Source organism: Brassica napus, chromosome A2 (genome assembly GCF_020379485.1).
Source record: "Brassica napus cultivar Da-Ae chromosome A2, Da-Ae, whole genome shotgun sequence".
NCBI lineage: Eukaryota > Viridiplantae > Streptophyta > Magnoliopsida > Brassicales > Brassicaceae > Brassica > Brassica napus.
The window spans coordinates 26,232,078-26,254,758 of record NC_063435.1 but is presented as its reverse complement, the minus strand read 5'-3'; the positions used below and the strand labels follow the sequence as shown (position 1 = coordinate 26,254,758).

The following is a 22,681-nucleotide window of genomic DNA, read 5'->3' as shown; positions in this document are numbered from 1 at the left end:
GTTTGTAACTTGAATCTTCACAAATCCGTTTTCGCACAAAATTTGCACCTGACAGATAATTAAGAATCTGCAGAAAATCTTCACCAATACGATTTTGCCCTAACTTTGCACGCGAAATTTCAATGGAACCCTCTTTGAAAATAAAGTCAATATGAAGGACATCGTCTTCATATATATCATAGATTGGATCACCATAGATCTCTCGATAGATCTCATGGTTCTCTTCTCTCACAACAAAAGGACTTTCGTCCAGGATAGAATAGATGCTTATACTCACCATGACATCCAGAATCGTTCTTCGATTGAAAAACCAAAGAGACGCAGCTCTGATACCAACTGATGTAGCGGAAGCCTTATAAGATAGAACTAGAGGTCCGTTGATTCTTAGAATACCCGGAAAACTAGGATAATCACAAAGATCTTATTTAGTCTAAGAATGCCTAAGATCAATGTCTTCTTAAATTCGTTGAGATCACCTATGATCTAGCCGAAAACAAGGAATAAAGAGAAATCTCTTAACTTTTTATTAATCAAATCATAAACTGAATACAAACTTAAGCCTAGACGGCTATATATAAGAAATCATAAAACCCTAAAATATTAAAGATAATTATCCAAATAATAAATAAAACACTAAATAATTAAGATATTTATTCTAAATATCTATCTACATCAGTTTATACACTCTTCTTTCTCTACGCGGTCAACATTCTTTGACTTTGATTTTCCATGGTGTTCTAGTCTTCTTGCTTATTGAAAACCAACTAGTTTGTATTCTAGTTTTGTTTGTTTTTCTATATGTATTATTGTATTAAAACTAAATATATCTTTCCACACCCTTTTCCTTATAAAATATATTCGAAATTCTCAAAGTTGAAAAAAACGGATTTAGACAAAAATTGGATGGGGGACATGTATCTTGTGGATCAGTGAGGGTTAATAAATAAAATGGTGTGGTGGTGGTCGGGACGTGTTTGAGTGTTATAATCGTAAATAACACGCCTGATTGAGATTCTACTCTCTCTCTCTCTCTATGATAAGAAGAGTGACTTGTGTTTCAAAGTCATTCCCATGTGCCTTGTCTCCGACAACTTTATCTCTCTTCTTGCTCATGCCTCTGGTTCACATGGTACTTCTTCAAGATTCACTATTTTTTTAAGGGTTTTTCATCTCAGAAAAAGTCAGGTGGGTACTACAAAGATTAGATCTTTCTTCACACGAGCAGTTCTGTTTGATTTTTAATTCCTCTGTTTTTCTAACTGTAATATGGTCCTTATTGAATTACAGCCGTCACATAAGATTCTAAACCCTCTCTCTCTTTCTTGATCCTGTCAGAAAAATTCTTGATTAAATGTTAAGGTATAGTATTTGCTTCTATGCTGAGTTCTTGATCTCTGTTTCTATGAGTAGCTGCAGAAAATATTAGTATGCATATAACTAAATTACATGTTTTTCACTTATTAGGGTTCCTTACAAATAGAGGGATCAGGTGGATCTGAGTTGCAAAAACTATATCTTAAGTCTTGACATGAGCTTGAGCTTTTCTTGGATAGTTGTAGATGAGTCATGTTTGATTTTTTTTTTTGTACTTGTGGTTGTGCAGATTATTTAAGGTGTGAATCATAAACGTGACAAAAAAAAATGTACAAGCATCCAAGACAAGAGATTGAGGCCTACTCTTTGCCTGCCAACTCTGTTGGGAAGCGTAGGTACGTACCGGTTCACAACTCACGTAAACGGTACTGCACGCCAGAGTCATCATCACCTGACTCTCCTGCTTACGATGTTCTCTCAAACGCTACGGCCTTGGTATCACATAACAACTCTGCATACGAGGATACGTCTGGCTCTTGTGTGACGGATGATTTTAATGACAAGATAAAGGAACTCGAAACGGTGATGATGGGGCCTGACTCATTGGACTTGGTCCTAGATTACAACGACTCCTTTGATTCCACGTCGTGTCAAGAGACTAATACCTGGAGATCAACTCTAGAGGCCGTCTCTAGACGTGACCTAAGAGCTGATCTTGTTTCATGTGCAAAAGCTATGTCTGAAAACGATCTTATGATGGCACGTTCGATGATGGAGAAGCTGCGTCTTATGGTCTCCGTTTCTGGTGAGCCTATTGAACGTTTGGGAGCTTACTTACTAGAAGGTCTAGTGGCTCAGTTATCTTCATCCGGTAGTTCCATATACAAATCACTTAACCAGTGCCCTGAACCCGCAAGCACCGACCTGCTCTCTTACATGCACATCCTCTATGAGGTTTGTCCTTACTTCAAGTTCGGATACATGTCAGCTAATGGGGCCATTGCTGAAGCCATGAAGGAAGAAAACCGAGTTCACATTATTGATTTCCAAATAGGTCAAGGGAGTCAATGGGTTACTCTTATCCAGGCTTTTGCAGCTAGGCCCGGTGGGCCTCCTCGGATACGGATAACGGGTATTGATGATACAACGTCAGCGTATGCTCGTGGAGGTGGCTTAAACATTGTAGGGAACAGACTCGCTAAGCTTGCTAAGCAGTTCAACGTTCCGTTTGAGTTTAACTCGGTGTCGGTGTCAGTGTCTGAGGTTAGACCTAAGAACCTCGGAGTCCGACCAGGGGAAGCTCTAGCCGTTAACTTTGCCTTTGTGCTTCATCATATGCCTGACGAAAGCGTGAGCACCGAGAATCACCGGTACAGTTTCTTTCTTGAAATTTGTTAGAAACATAAAGTGTGTTAAGTTAGATGAGCGTCCGATAAATTGACAATTTCCCTTATATATTATTTAGGATCCATTTCAACTTCCGACGTAGGACGATGTACCTAATAGAGTGATTCTAGTGTGTTTACATTCCCTTGACTAAGTATATTTTTGTGCAGTGACCGGTTACTGAGAATGGTGAAGAGCTTATCTCCCAAAGTGGTGACTCTAGTGGAGCAAGAATCAAACACAAACACGGCTGCTTTCTTCCCCAGGTTCAAAGAGACAATGGACTACTATGACGCCATGTTCGAGTCAATAGATGTGACTCTCCCAAGGAATCACAAACAGAGGATTAACGTGGAGCAACATTGTCTAGCAAGAGATGTAGTGAACATCATCGCTTGTGAAGGAGCTGATAGGGTGGAGCGGCACGAGCTCCTAGGGAAATGGAGGTCACGGTTTGGGATGGCTGGTTTCACTCCTTACCCGTTGAGTCCTCTTGTGAATTCCACTATTAGAAGTCTACTCAGGAACTATTCGGACAAGTATAGGCTGGAAGAAAGAGATGGAGCCTTGTATCTTGGTTGGATGAGACGAGATTTGGTCGCCTCGTGTGCATGGAAATGACACGGAGATAAGTCTTTATTGTAACCGTAATCAAAGTGTGTCTACTTGTATGCAGTTTCAGTTGCTCATTTGAATCTTCAAAAACATTAGAAGAATCTCATGTCCGTCTACTTCTAGAAACCATTGCATGGCAGAACATGTCTTGAAATACTAGTTCAGGCATTTTGTGTGGACACACAATACATCAGTAACAATTTATTTACTATATGAGTGTACTCAAACCCCAAAATTAAGACATGATAAAAATATAAATCATGCAAATTATGTACCTATTTTTAAATTGAACAGAGAAAAAGTCTTCGTTTCTTAATGCAAAGTAACTATTTTCGGTAAGCAATGGTATTATTAGTGTTTGTCGATGTCAAACTCCGACTAAAAAGTTACCAAAAATATCGGTAAGAAGAGGTGAAAGGAACGGTGGATAACAAACTCAACGTTCAAATCTCTCTCCTCTTATAGACTATATAATGACAGCTAAACCAAAGAACAAAACATAAATAAGAAAAATAAATTTTCAAATACTAAAAAAACAAAACCTAGTGGTTTACAAAAAGAAATAAAACATAAAAAAAACTGTAATCACTAGTGACTAGAATAAATCACAACAATGGGTGTACATTTTGGAGTATCAGCATTCTTTGTTTTTTGTTTGTTAGCTTTATCAGCAAATGCTAGAGAATTCAGAATCACTGCTCGTCCAGGTTCTGATATCACCGGCGTAAGTTTCTAATACCTTATTCATCTTCCCATTAACCAATTAGCTTTCTTGTTCTTCAAGCAAACTAAAGATCTTTGGGATGCAGGAATTGTCGAAACTATTCAAGGAGGCATGTCAGTGCGTGGACAAGAGCACCGTTTTGATCCCAAAAGGTGAATTCAAGCTTGGGGAAATAGAGATGATGGGTCCATGCAAAGCTCCTATAATATTTGTTCTTCAAGGCACTGTGAGAGCTGATGGGAACGTTAACGGGAAGGACTTTTGGGTCGCTTTCCGCAGGATTACTAACTTTAGATTGAACGGAGGTGGTATCTTTGACGGTGAAGGTAACGCTTCATGGAGGGCTAATAACTGCCACAAGACGTCATTAACTCAGTGCAAGAGACTCCCTATCGTATATTGTCTATCTATTTATCTCTCTATCTATAATAACTCAGCTAAATAGCAAATAGCATTGTTAGTTTGTTGATGTTTTGTCATTGTTGTACAGAGCATACGGTTTGATTACATAACTGACGGTAAGGTAAGAGACATAACCTCGTTAGATGCAAAGAACTTCCACATTAACGTGATCGGGGCAAAGAACCTGACATTCGAAGACATCAGGATCGTAGCCCCTGAAGAGAGTCCCAACACCGATGGAATCCACGTGGGAAGGAGTGACGGAATCAAGATCATCAACACCAACATCAAAACCGGAGATGACTGTATCTCTGTTGGGGACGGGATGAAAAACCTTCTTGTCGAAAGAGTTTCATGCGGTCCGGGACACGGAATCAGTATTGGAAGCCTCGGATTATACGGGCACGAGGAAGACGTCACTGGCGTCAAGGTCGTGAACTGCACCCTCAGAAATACTGACAATGGTGTGAGAATCAAGACATGGCCCTCTGCAGCTTGCTCCACGACCGCCTCTGGTATCCATTTCGAGAATATTATTCTCCACAATGTTAGCAACCCTATCCTCATCGACCAAGAGTACTGCCCCTGGAACCGATGCAACAAGAATGTACGTACAGAAAAGTACTTTTCAAGAAAATCTTAACGATCATAGTCCATTGATTATCATTTTCAATTGTTTTATTTGTTTGTAGAAACCATCATCCATCAAGCTGGTGGACATAAAGTTCAAGAATATCAAAGGATCATCAGGGAACAAAGACGCAGTGAAGCTATTGTGCAGCAAGGGATTTCCGTGTAAGAACGTGGAGATCGGCGACATTGATATTACATATAATGGAAAAGACGGTCCAGCAACGTTCCAGTGCTCCAACGTATCTCCGAAGTTGGTGGGGAAACAGTGCCCTAAAGCTTGTAGCAGCCCAGTGACGAAGCTACCAGGCCACTAGAAGCTCGGAGTGTATATAAAATTTACTCTAAAATGTACACCCTAGTGTATGTTATTTCCTTTGATCTTTGTAAAAAAAAAAACTGTTTATTTTTGCCGCTTTGGCCCCCAAAATTTTGCATTTTTGCTAGCTTTATTGATTGTATAAAATGCGTCGTTTTTGTAAAAAAATCTAAGATAGCAATGAGAAACTAAGATTTCACTGCAATCTAGGGCTGTTCAATATGGTAAAACCGAACCGTACCGAACCGAACCGAAATAGACAATATGGTTTGGTTTTGGTATATACCATATAAACCGAATGGATATAATTTTATAAAAACCGTAGGATTTGGATATGGTTTGGTATATAACCGATTAAACCGAATAAACCGAACAAAACCGATTAAAAGTAGAAACATGTAAATATGTATCTATTTTATAACAATACATGAAAATCTATTTGTTATATAAGTTAAATTTGTGTTAATAACTACTACCATCATGTTATAGTAATAAATAACCTTATATAATTTGTGAAACACTTGAACTATAATTAAATAACAATACATCGCAATTCATACATCTTATTTTCTAAGTCTTTTTTTTATTTTTTTGCTTTATTTTAGTATTCACTAAATTAATATGAAGATGATAAATTTGATGAAAAATAATTAATGGAAAATTTTCACAACTTTATTTTTATCTATAAACAAACAGAGTTTCGTGTTCAATCGAAAAATCATGACTTTAATGAACACTAAACATGAAGAGTGGAAAAACTTTTCTTTCATGTTTCTGTTTTGTTTCATATTTTTATTTTCAAAATTTCAGGCTCTGATTTTAATTATAGATTTGATGATTTTATTTGATGGTAGAAGCATTTTTACGTTTTTGTTCATTTATTTGAACATGTAATATATTTTTAATAAATGACTGTGATAACAATATGACTCTAAAATTCATTTTATATGATCTCAAACTAAATAATTATGTATTTTGGTATAAAATCGAAAACCGACGGTATATAAACCGAACCAAACCGAAGTAAATATGGATTTAGAATGGTAGTTATATTTTACTAACCGAAATACCGAAAACCAAAAAAAACCGAACCGATATCCGGATTGAACACCCCTACTGCAATCTATACTATTATTTGCGAAGTAAATTTTTGCAATGAAGCTCTCACGTTGAAAGTTAAAGTGGTTAATATCGTTTATACCCTTAATGAATAAAATGTATAAATAAATTAAAAAATAAAAACGAAATTTTAATTGATTTTGATTAGATAATTGATTATTATGAAGAATAGTAAGAATTATTCAAAATCTGAAAATATAATTTAAAAAGAGATAACTTATGTATATATTGTATTGTTATCTGAAAAAGTCTTTAAGTAAAAAGTTAAAAACATAAATTCTATAACTAAATATTAATTAAATAAAATTATTAATTATATAATTAAAAACAGAAATGTTGAATTATCCAAAATCTAAAAATATAATTTAAAAAGATAATTTCTATATATATATATATTGTATTGTTATCTGAAAAAGTATTTTAGTAAAACGTTAAAAACATAAATTATATAATTAAATATCAATCAAACAATTTTTTTAATTATATAATTTAAAACTATTATTTGCGAAGTAAATTTTCGCAATGGAGTTCTCACGTTGAAAGCTAGAGTGGTTAATATCGTTTAACTGTTAATGAATAAAATGTATAAATAAATTAAAAAATAAGAACAAAATTTTAATTGATTTTGATTAGCTAATTGATCAATATTAAGAATAGTAAGAATTATCCAAAATCTGAAAATATAATTTTTTTAAAAAAGATAACTTTTGTATATATTGTATTGTTATCTGAAAAGGTCTTAAGTAAAAAGTTAAAAACATAAATTCTATAACTAAATATTAATTATATAATTAAAAATAGAATATTGAATTATCCAAAATCTAAAAATTATAATTAAAAAGATAATTTATATATATATATATATTATATTATATGAAAAAAGTATTTTAGTAAAACTTTAAAAACGTAAATTATATAATTAAATATTAATCAAATAATTTTTTAATTATATAATTAAAAATATAATATTGAGTTATCTTAAGATCTATTTTAGTAATGAATATATATATATATATATATATATATATATATAAATATGTTTGCCTCTCTTCTAAGCTATCCACGTGGAAAGTCACTATCTGACAGACCGACACGCGTATCTGGGTGTTATTTCTTTGGCTAGATTTGAGTTTAACTTTAGGCTTATACTATGAACAATTGATAGGACTTTTTACTCTTTAATATTATTGAATGTGTTAATTATTTCTTAATACATAGTAGATAAAACAAAAAAAAACACAGATTTGAGTTTAACTTTACCATATGTACCTCATCGTGTGACAATTTATAAAGTAGCAACGAATCTATAAATTCAGCAAATTTGCAATTGCCTACTTCATAATTTTTAATATATAAATAGTCAACAGTAGTGTGTTGAATATTATATTCATATGATTTAAAAGCCTTTAAAAATTTTTATTTTAAAACATACACCAAAAACTTTATGAAAGTAAATATACATTCAAGTTCTCAACAACTTCAAATACCACCAACGCCAAAAAATTTTAATCAAGTGCACGAAAACTATAATATATTTAAAACTACAATAAATACATTAGTTAATGAAAAATCCTTTTAAAAAAATATTATGCATGCATACATAAATATTAAGAGAAATGTATAAAAGAAAATAAAAGTAACAATAACTTAAAGAACAAATTGTATAAGACTGAGAATATTTATGATTTGTGGTTTAAAATATATTCAACTTATTGTCACAAAAAACTTAATAAAAAAATACATATTTTGTTTTAAAAACATTAAAAATCACTTTAATAATTTTAATATTTTAAGAAAAATTATGAATCAATAATATTAATATAAAATTTTATCCGAAAAACTCAGCACTAAATGCATAAACAAAAAAACAAACAAACCCTAAACCCTATAATCCTAAGCATTATTCTAAATCAAACCTTAAACCCAACTTAAACCAAACGCTAACCTTTCCTACTACCTAAACCCTAAATCCTACCTGACCCTAAATCCTACCTAAACCTAGACCTTAACCCTATCTAACCCTAAACCCTACATAAACCAAACCCTAATCCCTAAACCCTTCATACTACCTAAACCCTAAACCTATCAAATCGTAAACCAACCTAACCCTAAACGTAAACCCTACCTAACCCTAAACCCTATTTAACCCTAAACCCTTCCTAACCCTAAAACCCTTCCTAACCCTAAAACCCTACCTAAAACCTAACCCTAAACCCTACCTAACCCTAAACCCTACCTAACCCTAAACCCTACTAACCCTAAACCCTACCTAACCCTAACCCTACATAACTCTAAACCCTACTAACCCTACCTAACCTAAAACCTTTCTAGCCCTAAACCCTACTAACCCTACTAACCTTAAACCCTACTAACCCTAAACCCTTTCTAACCCTAAACCCTACCTAACCCTAAATCCTACCTAATTCTAAACCCTACCTAACCCTTAACCCTACCTAACCCTAAACCCTACCTACCCTTAACCCTTTCTAACCATAAACCCTACCTAACCCCAAACCCCTTCTAACCTTAAACCCTACCTAACCCTAAACCCTTTCTAGCCCTAAATCCTACATACCCTAAACCCTACTAACCCTAAACCCTTCTAACCCTAAACCATGCTAACCCTAAACCCTACCTAATTCTAAACCCTACCTAACCCTAACCCTACATAACCCTAAACCCTACTAACCCTAAACCCTACCTAACCTAAACCCTACCTAACCCTAAAACCATTCTAACCCTAGACCCTTTCTAACCCTAAACCCTACCTAACCCTAAACCCTACTAACCCTAAACCATACCCAATTCTAAACCCTACCTAACCCTAAACCGTACGTAACCCTAAAACCTACCTAACCGTAAACCCTACCGAACCCTAAACCTTACCTAACCCTAAACCCTACCAACCCTAAACCCTACCTAACCCTAAACCCTACCTAGCCCAAAACCCTACTAACCCTAAACCCTACCTACCCTAAACCTTTTTTAACCCTAAACCCTATCTAACCCTAAACCCTACCGAACCCTAAACCCTACCTAACATTAAACCCTACCAACCCTAAACCCTACCTAACCCTAAACCCTACCTAACCCAAAACCCTACTAACCCTAAACTCTACCTACCCTAAACCCTTTTTAACCCTAAACCCTGCCTAACCCTAAACCCTTCCTAACCCTAAACCCTGCCTAACCCTAAAAACCGTACCGAACCCTAAACCCTGCTAACCCTAAACCCTGCCTAAATCTAATCCTAAAACCCTACATAAACCTAACCATAAATCTCATCTAACGCTAAAACTCTACCAACCCTAAACACTAAAAAATAATCTTAAAACTTAAAGCTAAAAAGACCTAAACTCTACCGCTATATAAATTGTTGTTGTGATATTCAAATACAAATTACATAGCGGATTTTAAATCCTACATTCATTATTTTAATTGTCAAAATATTTTTAAAGTTGTATCTTATGAATAAAAAAGGGAAATTATATTTTAAAAAAGTTAAATTTTGTTAAAATAGAATGAAAAACTATTGTCATAAATAAATAAAGAATTTTGATGAAATTTGAAAATCTTCGAATCAATAACAATTAATTAGTAATATTTTAAAAACCCTTAAACTACTATAGCAGTAGAATCTCAAAAAAAAAAAATTAAAGTTCTCAAACATTTATTTGCTAATAGCCATCCTTAAATATTTGCTCATTCACAAAAAAAAAAAAATTCTTTACATAAATTGGAAACAAGTTTTGTTTTTTTTGACTAGAGACCCAAGTTTAAATTATAACACTAAAATATTTTAATATTTAATTGTTCAGAAATAACAAGTTAATGTTCTTAAAAAAATAACCATCCTTAAATCTTTGCTCATTCAAAAAATAATATTCTTTACATAAATTGGAAACAAGTTTTGTTTTTTGACTATAGACCCAAGTTTAAATTATACCACTAAAATATTTTAATATTTAATTGTTCAGAAATATATATATTTATATATTCGAGAGTAGACAATACATAGATGATACTAAATTGATCGCAAGAATTTTTTTGGAAAACACAATATAACTAGAATAGTATACAAAGAACTTTTCAAAAATTTATGAAAATGTTTAAGTCCGCATCGCGGATAAAACACCTAGTAAGTATAGTAAATGGGAAGATGCATGGATGCTCTATGATGATCTGGTACGGATTTAAGTTTGCCTTTTGTTCCTTTTGGTTACATCCAAATCCCATTATCAGATCGATGTTTGAAATCAAACACCTGAAATAATAAAACTGAGTATGCATGCATATTACATTTGCACACGATTTTTGTTGTCAACTAGAATTTATATAGTTATTTTTGTTGGGAGAGATCTGCGCTGTAAAAAGAATTATTCTGCGTGTTTTCGTGTTTAAAACTTCCTAGTCATTAAAAAGATTTATTTTGCAGATGTTATACAACATGCAGGTCTAATGAACAGTGATTTGATTTTCTAGTCATACGAATAAGAAAACATGACCGACTTCTGTTAAAACCTGGTCCCTAGACCTCGACAATATCATCTAATCAATCATACCATGTGAGCCAAAACTCGATGGATCAGGATACTCCATTTAGCTAGGGAAAGGTGGTGAAGAGGTTTCTGTTGGGAAAGCTAGCCGAATGTCTTTCACAAGTTTGATATGGGAGGAGACAACTTCAAATTATAGAAAGACGTTTCTATTTAGAGCACCCGCAATGGTGTTATCCAAAGAGAGTACTTAGAAAAAGTGTATTTTGATTTTTTAAATATTATTTTTTCATTTCCTTTTAGATTAAAAAAATAATAATATCAATCAATCGTGAATCACCACATGTCATGGGAACCCGCAAATAGTGCAAAAATTCACTAAGAAATAGTCTTTATTTAAGGATTTTAAGGATTAAATCCTTAGCTTTTGGTGGAGTCTACTGATTATTTAATTATTTTTTCTTAATGACTTATCTTTAAGGATTCTCATTGCGAGTGCTCTTAGGAAAGAGAATTTAATAAAAAAAAACTCTTTTTGTGATCACTCTCAAAAAATGTTTCTCGCTTAGATTTGCTTTCTTAGTGTTTGTTCTTGGATAGATTACAAAATACAAATGCTATTAAAACATCTTATTTGTGTTTCAGAAAAAAAAAGAAATAAAACATCTTACTTATACTTTTTTTTTTTTTTTTTTTTTTTAGTGAAGGTAACAAGCTAATTCTATAAACACTCTCTAATCTTTACTAGTTCGTTTTCCGCGCTACGCGCGGATAATTTACTTTTAAAGTTAACAATTTAACAATTTTTTTAACCCTTAACATGTACTCTCTTTGTTCCAAAAAGATAGACTTTTTAATATTTTCACACATATTAAGAAAACACATCAAACTACCACAATATATGTATTATTCTCTATAATTTTCAATTTTCAAGTCAATTAATTTTCTTGAAGTTTATAATTTTTTCATAAAAAAATACAAAAAATACATTTTTGTGAAACAAATTTTTTTTCTAAAAAGTCTATCTTAATGGAGCATATGGAACATATGGAGTAGTATAAAAAGAGGGGGGGGGGGGGGGGGGGGGGGGGAGAGATGACATGCGCTGATTTTGGTTGTTTAAATGTTGCATGTTATTTTTTTTTTGTTCTTCTAAATTGTATTTTATAAGTTTTTTAAAATATTAAGACTAAGTTTAGAATACAAAAACTGTTGAAAGACAGATCGAAAAAGTTGCTTTTAGTTGGAATTTCTTGAAGATCATCCTATGAATTGTATAAATGTTGACATGTGCTGATTTTAGTTGTTTAAATGTTGCATGTTATTTTTTTTTGTTCTTCTAAATTGTATTTTATAAGTTTTTTAAAATATTAAGACTAAGTTTACAATACAAAAACTGTTTGAAAGACAGATCGAAAAAGTTGCTTTTAGTTGGATTTTCTTGAAGATCATCCTATGAATTGTATCGTTTTTTTTTTTGCTCAAATTCATACATTAAACTTGAATTTTATCTTGCCTTAGATGTTTTTGATGATTTTTATTATGTTGTCAAAGTAAAATTGTGTCGCTATCGATGAAATGCGCATTAGCTTCCCTGTAAATAGGAGATATTAATCATAATGTATTACATTTTGGGTTCTTGTTTTGACAGTTATATATTGAACATGTAATCTTTTCCACCACAATAATTTTATATTTTTGATTATTTATGCTTTTTAGCTATGTCAACATAGCTGCTTAGTTGTTGTGAAAGCTTTACAATCGTTGGTGTATATTATAAGTTTTATATAAGATGGAAGGTATATTTGAAATGTAAAAATTATATTTCATATATACATGTTTTAACTAATTATAAAATTATGGAAAGTATATATATAATCTTTCATCAATTAATTTTACCAATTAAGAATTTATAAATTATACAATTTGTTTTAAAAGAATAAGTTGTGGCAACCAATATAACGACTTTACATTTTATATAACACATTATAATAACATACTAATTTTAATAAAATTCATACTTAATATAACTATAATATTATTTATAATTTTTTATAAATTCAATATTAAGATTTATAAAATCATTTATAAAATTTTTATAAGATTTACAAATTGTTATAAAAGCCTATATATCATTTATTAAAAGTATACAAAATCATTTATAAGAATTTTAAAATTATTTATAACAATTTAACAAATCATTTATAACAATGTCTGAATAGACTTATAATCAAATAAATATATGTTTTATAAGAAGTTATAAATCATACAAACATGTAATCTCTTCATTTCATTTTAATTGTGGAGGTTTATGTACACAGAATAAGAAAATATTTAATTTTGCATATTTTTAAAATAAAAAACACCATTATTTATACACCTAACCATATTTTAACCAATATAAAAATAATCTGGAGAATATTATTAATAAATTTTTCTTTAAATTCTAAAGCAACACTTATTTTGAAACAAAAATTTTACTTTACAACGAAAATTAAACTGAAATGGAGGAAGTATTATTACACATGACTTGATATTTTATGTAAAATTTATTAAAGGTTTCAAATAAAATAATTTTGGATTTATAAACACTTACGCTCATAGAAACATGAACAAAGTTAACATGCAATGTTTAATAGAATGTTAAAAGCTAATAAATAAATAAAAAAGAATATTTCTACTTATATGTTCAGACAAAATATCATAAAGAAGTAAAATATGAAAGATGCGGAGTAAACTTCAAAGTTTTACTGCAAATGGTGGTTCAGTTTTGATAAACCTGGCCTGGTATTCTTTTACGTTACAAACCGTCAATGCCGTCCCAAACTTTTTAGAGACCTAAAGTCTGTAAAAAAATGTGGCCTTATAATGAGATGCTTATCTAAAATTACCAAAAACATGATTTAAAATATTGGGAGGTGTCATAGGACATTTTTTAACAGGAGCTAAAGAAGTCAATTTCCACTTGGTTAACCATCTAAGCTATAAACAAATATTACATATTGTGGTCCAAATTTTACTTTTATTTGATGTGGCCTGAAACCAATGCTTTTACCAGCTTTAGTAAAGGGACGGGCCTGTAAACCGTGTATTCTTTTACCCAGCCTCACATGCAGTAAAAACTAAAATGAATAAGTCTTCGGTAACTTGTTCATATTCGAAGATTTATTTCTTATTAATTCACAACACAAAAAAAAAATATAAAAAAATACATATTATATTTTCTTCAGGTCATCAAGAGACATAATTTACATAGGATATAAAATGTTTCAGATCAGGAAACAAAGAACTTGCTAGTGGCTTTTGCTCATAGATTAAAATGTCTCATTCCTTCGAAGAGAACATCGCTTCCTAGATATATATATATATGTTTTCTTTTACATTCGTAGAGTGAGAAGAATACTGAACCAATTTTACGGGTAGTTCAATCACAATAATTAGGAGCGAATGCTACTTTACTCCCTTTGTTTATGATTTTTCAGAAGGAAGTAATCGCTGGTTGGCTTCTTAGGTATCTTCTCTAGTAAGTCCCATTGGTTTATTTTTAGATAAACAACCTCTTTGTCTGCTGCATTTATGAGATGCTGCTCTGATCTTTCTTCATCATCTACACTGAAGATGGCTCATGAAAAACGTATTTAATTAGGACTTAGGAGCCTACCAAGAATTAAAGGCATCTGAGAAGAGCTGGCAATGATGAAACTGTAAAAGTGAGTAGGACAATGAATCATAACCTGTTTGCAAACTAAGTAGTGAAGCTCATATGGGGAAATACCACCTTGCCTCGGCTTAGTGAATACATCGTTGCATGACCTCATGAGGTGTGGAAGGTTGCAGTCTCTACTAACTCTGAAAATAGGAAAACAAAATTCTAAATGATAAAGCAATCTTCCAAGTGTATGAAAACATAAATCGACTAAATCTTTTTATTTTTGTGACACGGATGTCTAGTGTAGTTAGCTAGCCTATGATGGGTTTTGGCAACGCCTATCATGTTAAGAAAGTGGCTGAAGGCACGAGCCAGTGTCAGTGCTTCCTCTAGCAACATGTTTGATATTTCAAAAGTTTAGTTACGTCTCCAAAGGCTCCGTCGTGTCTTCAATACCAGCCAGGCAAATATTTAACGCACTCTGAAAGGTAACGCCAAACAAAAAATAGTATCATCACAAGGATTTTTACTCTTTATATTATATGCAGTGAAAACACTTGGTTGTAAGATTCCACAATCCAGTCTCCAGCTATGAAATAGTAATACACAAACGCATAATTCCATACTCTACAGCTAAAACAAATTCATCCAAAAATCTATCAAACAAACAGTTTTCTTCTAACCTTCTTATTCCTAAAAAAATATTGCTAGTATAAAACAATCACAAACACGCTATACTTTAGGGTGATCATGTATTTTCCTGCAAACGCAAGCAATTAGAGAAAGACTATTATATTTTTTTTCATTTCCTTTTAGAACATACTGATCACAGACTAAAGATTTCATTTTCCCCATTATTAATTCTATCGAAGGATTAGAGGAGAAAGTTACGGCTTTTCGAACAAAAGACAACATAAAATCACATAGGACATCATGTAGGCCTGCAATTTAGCAAAAAAATATTGTAAGGACTGTTGTGAGATAAGCTTAACTTCCTTGTTGGATCATGGCCTTTCTGTTGAATTTTTTTAATTAAAATAATTTTATCACTATAAACTATATGCAAATCAAAGAACATTAATACCGTCTGTGCTTTTGAATTACTTCATCTCAGTCTTAAAAATCTTAAACATGAGATAATCATGTGGACACATTGATACCAAACATTGGCTGTCTTAACAAAAACTACACATCATGGATGGGACAATGTGCTTACCTCTTTGGTTAATTGAGATGGAGAATAGCACCATCTGAAGGATATACAATATTGCATTGGTGAGGCTACAATCGTAAGCTAATTAATAGTACCAAAATCATTAAAATCTGTAGAATCCAATTTAAAATTTTGCTCCAAAAACATTACCTCAGAAGATTCTCATATTCTGTTATTGCGGTTCACCCTGTGGAGCAATTTTTTTTGTAATTCTCCTTGTTCTGTGAAAAACACCAAAAGAAACTAATCATCAGTATTTGCATATCTCAATAGATAATCATCATCATAATCACCTAGAACAAATTCCAAATATGATCCAATCTGGAGATGAAAACGCAAAATATTACCTTTGAGCAGACCATCTTCGAGAGAGATTTAATGTTCCAACCCAAAGATTAGGAATTTAAGCTGTGAAGTGGAAGATATCAGATCGTCAGAACGCAATCGGGAGATCTTTGCTAATTTTCAATGGAATCGATGAAACTATTGAGTTCCCGATAAACATGAGTATCAAAGGAATGCTTCCAAGCAGAGTCCTTCACTGGTAGAGACACCACCCAATAGCTCGAAGTCACTAATTTTCTATCTCTTTGGTGGAGACCATCTTCTTCTCCGATGTATAACTCCTTCAATCAAAAGGGACAACCGGTTACTAAGAGAGAGAGAGGATGTGGAAGAGTTAACTGTTTGCGTTTTAGATCTAGATTTAGAAACAGGTAAAAAAAGAATGATCTTGAAACGATCGTGATGGAGAAGAAGAGTCGGAGCCGAAGGAGAGAGGTAGGTTCGAACACTAACAGGCCAATTTGACGCGAGGCCCAAATGAGACGCGATGCGCGTCCGACGTGGCTTAACGGGGCTCTCCTATTGGCTGATTATTTTTGAGGATGTGGAGGCATGAGGGGAGCCCTTATTCCCCTTTTAGTATTGTATTGATTAGATTTTATTCATCATCCTTATCCACTTATTAGTTGGATTTGGTTAATGGAGGAAAACCCAACAGTTTCGCCCCACGGAAATGTAAATAGGATTCGCCAAGATAAGTTGTTCAGCTTGTCTCAGTCTAGATAAGAGCACCTCGACGTGGAAGTGAAAAAGAGTTTTTGATAAAAATAAATGAAAACTAATAATTTAGAAAAGAGAAACATCACAAAAGTTCTTAATTACTAACCGGTTTGGTATTTAAAAAAAAAGTTGTCCTTTAGACAATGTTTCAACGTGTATAAAAAAAACTAAATAGCTATAATATTTTTTTTTTATAGAAACCCTGCAAGTATTAGCATTCTAAGAGCAACTCCAACGGATAGAAACCATACATGTTTCTAAAAACAACAAAATATTACTATTATAATTATTCATTCATGTTCTTTTTTTCTAAACCAAACAAAACATTAATTTCCTATCACATGATAACATGTGTCTCTTAAAGATATTAAGAATTTTTAAAAAATTCTGAAATAAGAATTTTTGGTCTTTTCTCTTCTAATTTCTTTATTTTGTTTTTTTTTCTTAAATGCTTATAACCTATTCTAATACTCACCATTAGAGGTGTTCTAAAGGCATCCACAGTGCTAGTATCTCAATCAGTTTCAAGAGATTAAAAAATTTAAACAAATAGGTAAAGTAAGAAAGAAAATCAGAGAAGTTTCTCTGCGACCGTACTCTTCTTGTTCTTAAAGAAACTTTCCCTCCACATGTTTGTTTTACTTTTCAATTTTAAAGAACTCAATATAGTCTTTTAACGCTGTGGATGCTCTAAGTCAAAACCATGTACTAAGAATATTTCCATCTCTAGTACGGAGGAAAAGTTCTCAACAAAACAATATATGAAAAACATAGTATCTTTATATGTTGTGGGTGTCAATTGGGCTAGCGCGCTGCAGCCCGACCCAAAACCTATAAAATTTATTATTATTTAAACTTAGCCTGGTTCGGCCCGCAAAAAAAAGATCACACAGTTCTAAAAGAGCTATAAGGGTTTTCGAAATTATTAATTATATTGTTATATCTATCATTTTACCGTTTTAAAACATCTAAATTTTCATAAAAATCGGTTTCAACTTTTTGTCTTAGAATATAAAATCTGTTTAAAATTTTCCTCTTTAACAAAAGTGTTTTTCATAAACTTTAAAATCAAATTATAGACAAATCAAATTTGACAAGATTTAAATAATCACATATAAATTAAAACATATAAAGATTTAGTTTTTTCGGGCTAGTCTTAATCCAAATGGATTTCAGACCAAAAATCTAAAGTCCAAATAAGCTTAGTTAGAAAAAATCATTTTGGGATCATATAAAACTAAATCTAAACAAGTAATTTATAGGACTAGGTGGGTTCAAGGTCTTGACTTCAGTTCTAATTAACATGTATATGTGTGGTTTTCAAAAATGAGATACTCATTGAGGCAATTGCATGCATATCTCAAGATTTTGGGAACCCCATGAATATATCAACTATATTTTCAGTATTATTTTGTTGAGAATTTTTCCATAGTACTATGAATAAAGATGTTCTAAATAGCAATTCATGCATCGTCAATATATTAAAACTGTAAATAAAACCACATCAGAATAGTTTATATGATATTTTTTTCAAAAATATTTGTGCAAAATTATTCATAAACTCGACTTGTCTCTGTGTAATTCATTCGTGACGCTCCGACCGTCCACAACTAATGGGACATCCAAGCCCGCTCATTCGGCCTGTGGGCCTCATCCCATCTGACGAACGGTGCGTTAATTATTTGAAAGGTCAAAATTATTATTTACTGATCCTGCAATCACCACATGAATTTTCTCCGTTCTTTGGCCTCCCTCGCACGCTATCATGAATCACTTTCCGATAGGTCACCTATCATTCTACTACTGCAGTTCAAGTACGCTTAACTCTAGAGTTCTAAACATATGTGTGTCGTAAAAGTTAAGCGCACATTGGTGACATATGTAGCCAAATTAATTCTCTCAAGCTCTTCCATATATCATAACTCGGAATGTTACAATTCACCCTTCTAAAAGAACGCAACGTCCTCGTTGCGTCTGACGACATGTCTCAAGACGCCTCTCGGGTCAGAATCGAGATGTCTAACCAGTTCTGACACCACTTGTTACGCTCCGACCGCCCACGGCTAATGGGTCACTCACGCCCGCTCACTCGATCCGTGGGTCCTATCCCATTTAACGAGCGGTGCGTTAGTTTTTCGAAGGCTCAAAATTATTGTTTACTGATCCATGCAATCACCACATGACATTTTCCTGTTTTTTGGTCTCATTCGCACGCTATCGTGAATCACTTCTCGATAGGTCACTTATCATTCCATTACTCCAGTTCAAATACGATTAACTCCGAAGTTCTAAACGGATGTGTACCAGAAAAGATAAGCGCACTTTGGTGATGTAGGTAGCCAAATCAATTTTCTTAAGCACTTCCGTACATCATATATAACAGCTCGAAATGTTACACTCTTGCTCAGATTTCGATCCTCTATAAGTCGGATCACTGTAAACCACACCATGCATTCTCATAAAATTCTACCAAGACATACATCATAGCCAGTGTTTGTTCTCACAGTGGTAGAGAAAGATAGTGCTATTCTTGCATATCCTCATGTTCCCTAGCCAAAACTAAATTCACCATTACTTCCTTCATACCCAAACTTATTAATTTATGTGTCTTTGGCATTCAAGAAGAATTTTTTAGTTGTTTTTTTTTTAACTAACGAAACTAAAACAATTAATTAAAAGGTTTAGATATCTACAAAGATAAAACTGTATCGACATGAATCCTGCTGAATGAAGACTGGGTGCACCATGTGCATAACATGCAGCATAAACGAGAAACATGCCGAACGATAGAATTGGGGAAATGTTTTTGGGCATACATGTATATTTTCCTGAATTAATAAATGAATTTAAATTTATAGATATTTGAAATTTTTTTTGTCTCCAATTGATGTGCATTAAGGTAATATAAGCTTTATTTTTAAGCAATGGTATTATTAGTGTTTGTCTATGTCAAACTCCGACTAAAAAGTTTCCAAGAATATCGGTAAGAAGAGGTGAAAGGAACGGTGGATAAGAAACCCAACTTTAAAAACTCTCTCCTCTCAGAGACTATATAATGGCAGACAAATCAAGGAACAAAACATAAATACGAAAACTAAATTTTTATATATTAAAAAAAAAACCTAGTGATTTACAAAAAAGAAAAAACATAAAAAAATCTGTAATCACTAGTGAGTAAAATAAATCTCAGTAATGGGTGAACATTTTGGAGTAGCCACATTCTTTGTTTTTTGTTTGTTAGCTTTATCAGCAAATGCTAGAGAATTCAGAATCACTGCTCGTCCAGGTTCTGATATCACCGGCGTAAGTTTTTCTGCTACTTTATTAGTCTTCCCATTAACCAATTAGTGTTCTTGTTCTCCAAGAAATCTTAAGATCTTTGGGATGCAGGAATTGTCAAAACTATTCAAGGAGGCATGTCAGTGCGTGGACAAGAGCACCGTTTTGATCCCAAAAGGTGAATTCAAGCTTGGGGAAATAGAGATGATGGGTCCATGCAAAGCTCCTATAATATTTGTTCTTCAAGGCACTGTGAGAGCTGATGGGAACGTTAACGGGAAGGACTTTTGGGTCGCTTTCCGCAGGATTACTAACTTTAGATTGAACGGAGGTGGTATCTTTGACGGTGAAGGTAACGCTTCATGGAGGGCTAATAACTGCCACAAGACGTCATTAACTCAGTGCAAAAGACTCCCTATCGTATGTTGTCTATCTATTTATCTGTCTATCTATAATAACTCAGCTAAATAGCAAATAGCATTGTTAATTTGTTGATGTTTTGTCATTGTTGAACAGAGCATACGGTTTGATTACATAACTGACGGTAAGGTAAGAGACATAACCTCGTTAGATGCAAAGAACTTCCACATTAACGTGATCGGGGCAAAGAACCTGACATTCGAAGACATCAGGATCGTAGCCCCTGAAGAGAGTCCCAACACCGATGGAATCCACGTGGGAAGGAGTGACGGAATCAAGATCATCAACACCAACATCAAAACCGGAGATGACTGTATCTCTGTTGGGGACGGGATGAAAAACCTTCTTGTCGAAAGAGTTTCATGCGGTCCGGGACACGGAATCAGTATTGGAAGCCTCGGATTATACGGGCACGAGGAAGACGTCACTGGCGTCAAGGTCGTGAACTGCACCCTCAGAAATACTGACAATGGTGTGAGAATCAAGACATGGCCCTCTGCAGCTTGCTCCACGACCGCCTCTGGTATCCATTTCGAGAATATTATTCTCCACAATGTTAGCAACCCTATCCTCATCGACCAAGAGTACTGCCCCTGGAACCGATGCAACAAGAATGTACGTACAGAAAAGTACTTTTCAAGAAAATCTTAACGATCATAGTCCATTGATTATCATTTTCAATTGTTTTATTTGTTTGTAGAAACCATCATCCATCAAGCTGGTGGACATAAAGTTCAAGAATATCAAAGGATCATCAGGGAACAAAGACGCAGTGAAGCTATTGTGCAGCAAGGGATTTCCGTGTAAGAACGTGGAGATCGGCGACATTGATATTACATATAATGGAAAAGACGGTCCAGCAACGTTCCAGTGCTCCAACGTATCTCCGAAGTTGGTGGGGAAACAGTGCCCTAAAGCTTGTAGCAGCCCAGTGACGAAGCTACCAGGCCACTAGAAGCTCGGAGTGTATATAAAATTTACTCTAAAATGTACACCCTAGTGTATGTTATTTCCTTTGATCTTTGTAAAAAAAAAAACTGTTTATTTTTGCCGCTTTGGCCCCCAAAATTTTGCATTTTTGCTAGCTTTATTGATTGTATAAAATGCGTCGTTTTTGTAAAAAAATCTAAGATAGCAATGAGAAACTAAGATTTCACTGCAATCTAGGGCTGTTCAATATGGTAAAACCGAACCGTACCGAACCGAACCGAAATAGACAATATGGTTTGGTTTTGGTATATACCATATAAACCGAATGGATATAATTTTATAAAAACCGTAGGATTTGGATATGGTTTGGTATATAACCGATTAAACCGAATAAACCGAACAAAACCGATTAAAAGTAGAAACATGTAAATATGTATCTATTTTATAACAATACATGAAAATCTATTTGTTATATAAGTTAAATTTGTGTTAATAACTACTACCATCATGTTATAGTAATAAATAACCTTATATAATTTGTGAAACACTTGAACTATAATTAAATAACAATACATCGCAATTCATACATCTTATTTTCTAAGTCTTTTTTTTATTTTTTTGCTTTATTTTAGTATTCACTAAATTAATATGAAGATGATAAATTTGATGAAAAATAATTAATGGAAAATTTTCACAACTTTATTTTTATCTATAAACAAACAGAGTTTCGTGTTCAATCGAAAAATCATGACTTTAATGAACACTAAACATGAAGAGTGGAAAAACTTTTCTTTCATGTTTCTGTTTTGTTTCATATTTTTATTTTCAAAATTTCAGGCTCTGATTTTAATTATAGATTTGATGATTTTATTTGATGGTAGAAGCATTTTTACGTTTTTGTTCATTTATTTGAACATGTAATATATTTTTAATAAATGACTGTGATAACAATATGACTCTAAAATTCATTTTATATGATCTCAAACTAAATAATTATGTATTTTGGTATAAAATCGAAAACCGACGGTATATAAACCGAACCAAACCGAAGTAAATATGGATTTAGAATGGTAGTTATATTTTACTAACCGAAATACCGAAAACCAAAAAAAACCGAACC

General features: G+C 33.0%; 3 protein-coding genes and 1 long non-coding RNA gene across 8 annotated transcripts; 3 read left to right on the top strand and 1 right to left on the bottom strand.

The window, feature by feature from the left end:
- The first annotated feature begins 830 nt into the window (after window positions 1-830).
- LOC106435700 (scarecrow-like transcription factor PAT1) lies at window positions 831-3,526 on the top strand. Of its 4 annotated transcripts, none has more exons than XM_048745380.1 (4): window positions 934-1,185; window positions 1,288-1,359; window positions 1,604-2,684; window positions 2,871-3,526. In XM_048745380.1, the coding sequence occupies exons 3-4, from the start codon at window positions 1,642-1,644 to the stop codon at window positions 3,319-3,321; spliced, it is 1,494 nt and encodes a 497-aa protein (XP_048601337.1). In that variant the 5' UTR covers window positions 934-1,185; window positions 1,288-1,359; window positions 1,604-1,641; the 3' UTR covers window positions 3,322-3,526. The 4 variants fall into 4 exon arrangements, with proteins under 4 accessions (XP_013732060.2, XP_048601339.1, XP_048601337.1 ...); XM_048745383.1 differs by having other exon boundaries at window positions 1,465-2,684; XM_013876606.3 differs by lacking the exon at window positions 1,288-1,359 and having other exon boundaries at window positions 831-1,185.
- A 284-nt stretch (window positions 3,527-3,810) lies between these two features.
- On the top strand, window positions 3,811-5,595 carry LOC106435698 (polygalacturonase-like). Its single transcript, XM_048745385.1, has 4 exons — window positions 3,811-4,039; window positions 4,125-4,433; window positions 4,530-5,048; window positions 5,134-5,595. Exons 1-4 carry the CDS (start codon window positions 3,929-3,931, stop codon window positions 5,386-5,388), a joined length of 1,194 nt encoding a protein of 397 aa, XP_048601342.1. The 5' UTR covers window positions 3,811-3,928; the 3' UTR covers window positions 5,389-5,595.
- Window positions 5,596-14,236: 8,641 nt separating this feature from the next.
- Window positions 14,237-19,787, bottom strand: LOC125580615. Of its 2 annotated transcripts, XR_007318354.1 has the most exons (5): window positions 16,215-19,787; window positions 16,018-16,088; window positions 15,871-15,904; window positions 14,740-15,135; window positions 14,237-14,617 (listed from the first exon to the last, which is right to left on the bottom strand). It is a non-coding gene; the product is annotated as an uncharacterized LOC125580615 (long non-coding RNA). The 2 variants fall into 2 exon arrangements; XR_007318353.1 differs by having other exon boundaries at window positions 14,237-15,135.
- A 236-nt stretch (window positions 19,788-20,023) lies between these two features.
- LOC106399796 (polygalacturonase-like) lies at window positions 20,024-21,793 on the top strand. The gene is made up of 4 exons (XM_013840250.3): window positions 20,024-20,235; window positions 20,323-20,631; window positions 20,728-21,246; window positions 21,332-21,793. The coding sequence occupies exons 1-4, from the start codon at window positions 20,125-20,127 to the stop codon at window positions 21,584-21,586; spliced, it is 1,194 nt and encodes a 397-aa protein (XP_013695704.1). The 5' UTR covers window positions 20,024-20,124; the 3' UTR covers window positions 21,587-21,793.
- Window positions 21,794-22,681: the final 888 nt, after the last annotated feature.

Coding starts and splice junctions, on each gene's coding strand:
- LOC106435700 (XM_013876606.3), top strand. CDS start 1,642: ATGTACAAGCATCCAAGACAAGAGATTGAGGCCTACTCTTTGCCTGCC. Junction 2,685..2,870: donor GTGAGCACCGAGAATCACCG/GTACAGTTTCTT, acceptor ATTTTTGTGCAG/TGACCGGTTACTGAGAATGG.
- LOC106435698 (XM_048745385.1), top strand. CDS start 3,929: ATGGGTGTACATTTTGGAGTATCAGCATTCTTTGTTTTTTGTTTGTTA. Junction 4,040..4,124: donor CAGGTTCTGATATCACCGGC/GTAAGTTTCTAA, acceptor TTTGGGATGCAG/GAATTGTCGAAACTATTCAA. Junction 4,434..4,529: donor AGTGCAAGAGACTCCCTATC/GTATATTGTCTA, acceptor ATTGTTGTACAG/AGCATACGGTTTGATTACAT.
- LOC106399796 (XM_013840250.3), top strand. CDS start 20,125: ATGGGTGAACATTTTGGAGTAGCCACATTCTTTGTTTTTTGTTTGTTA. Junction 20,632..20,727: donor AGTGCAAAAGACTCCCTATC/GTATGTTGTCTA, acceptor ATTGTTGAACAG/AGCATACGGTTTGATTACAT. Junction 21,247..21,331: donor GGAACCGATGCAACAAGAAT/GTACGTACAGAA, acceptor ATTTGTTTGTAG/AAACCATCATCCATCAAGCT.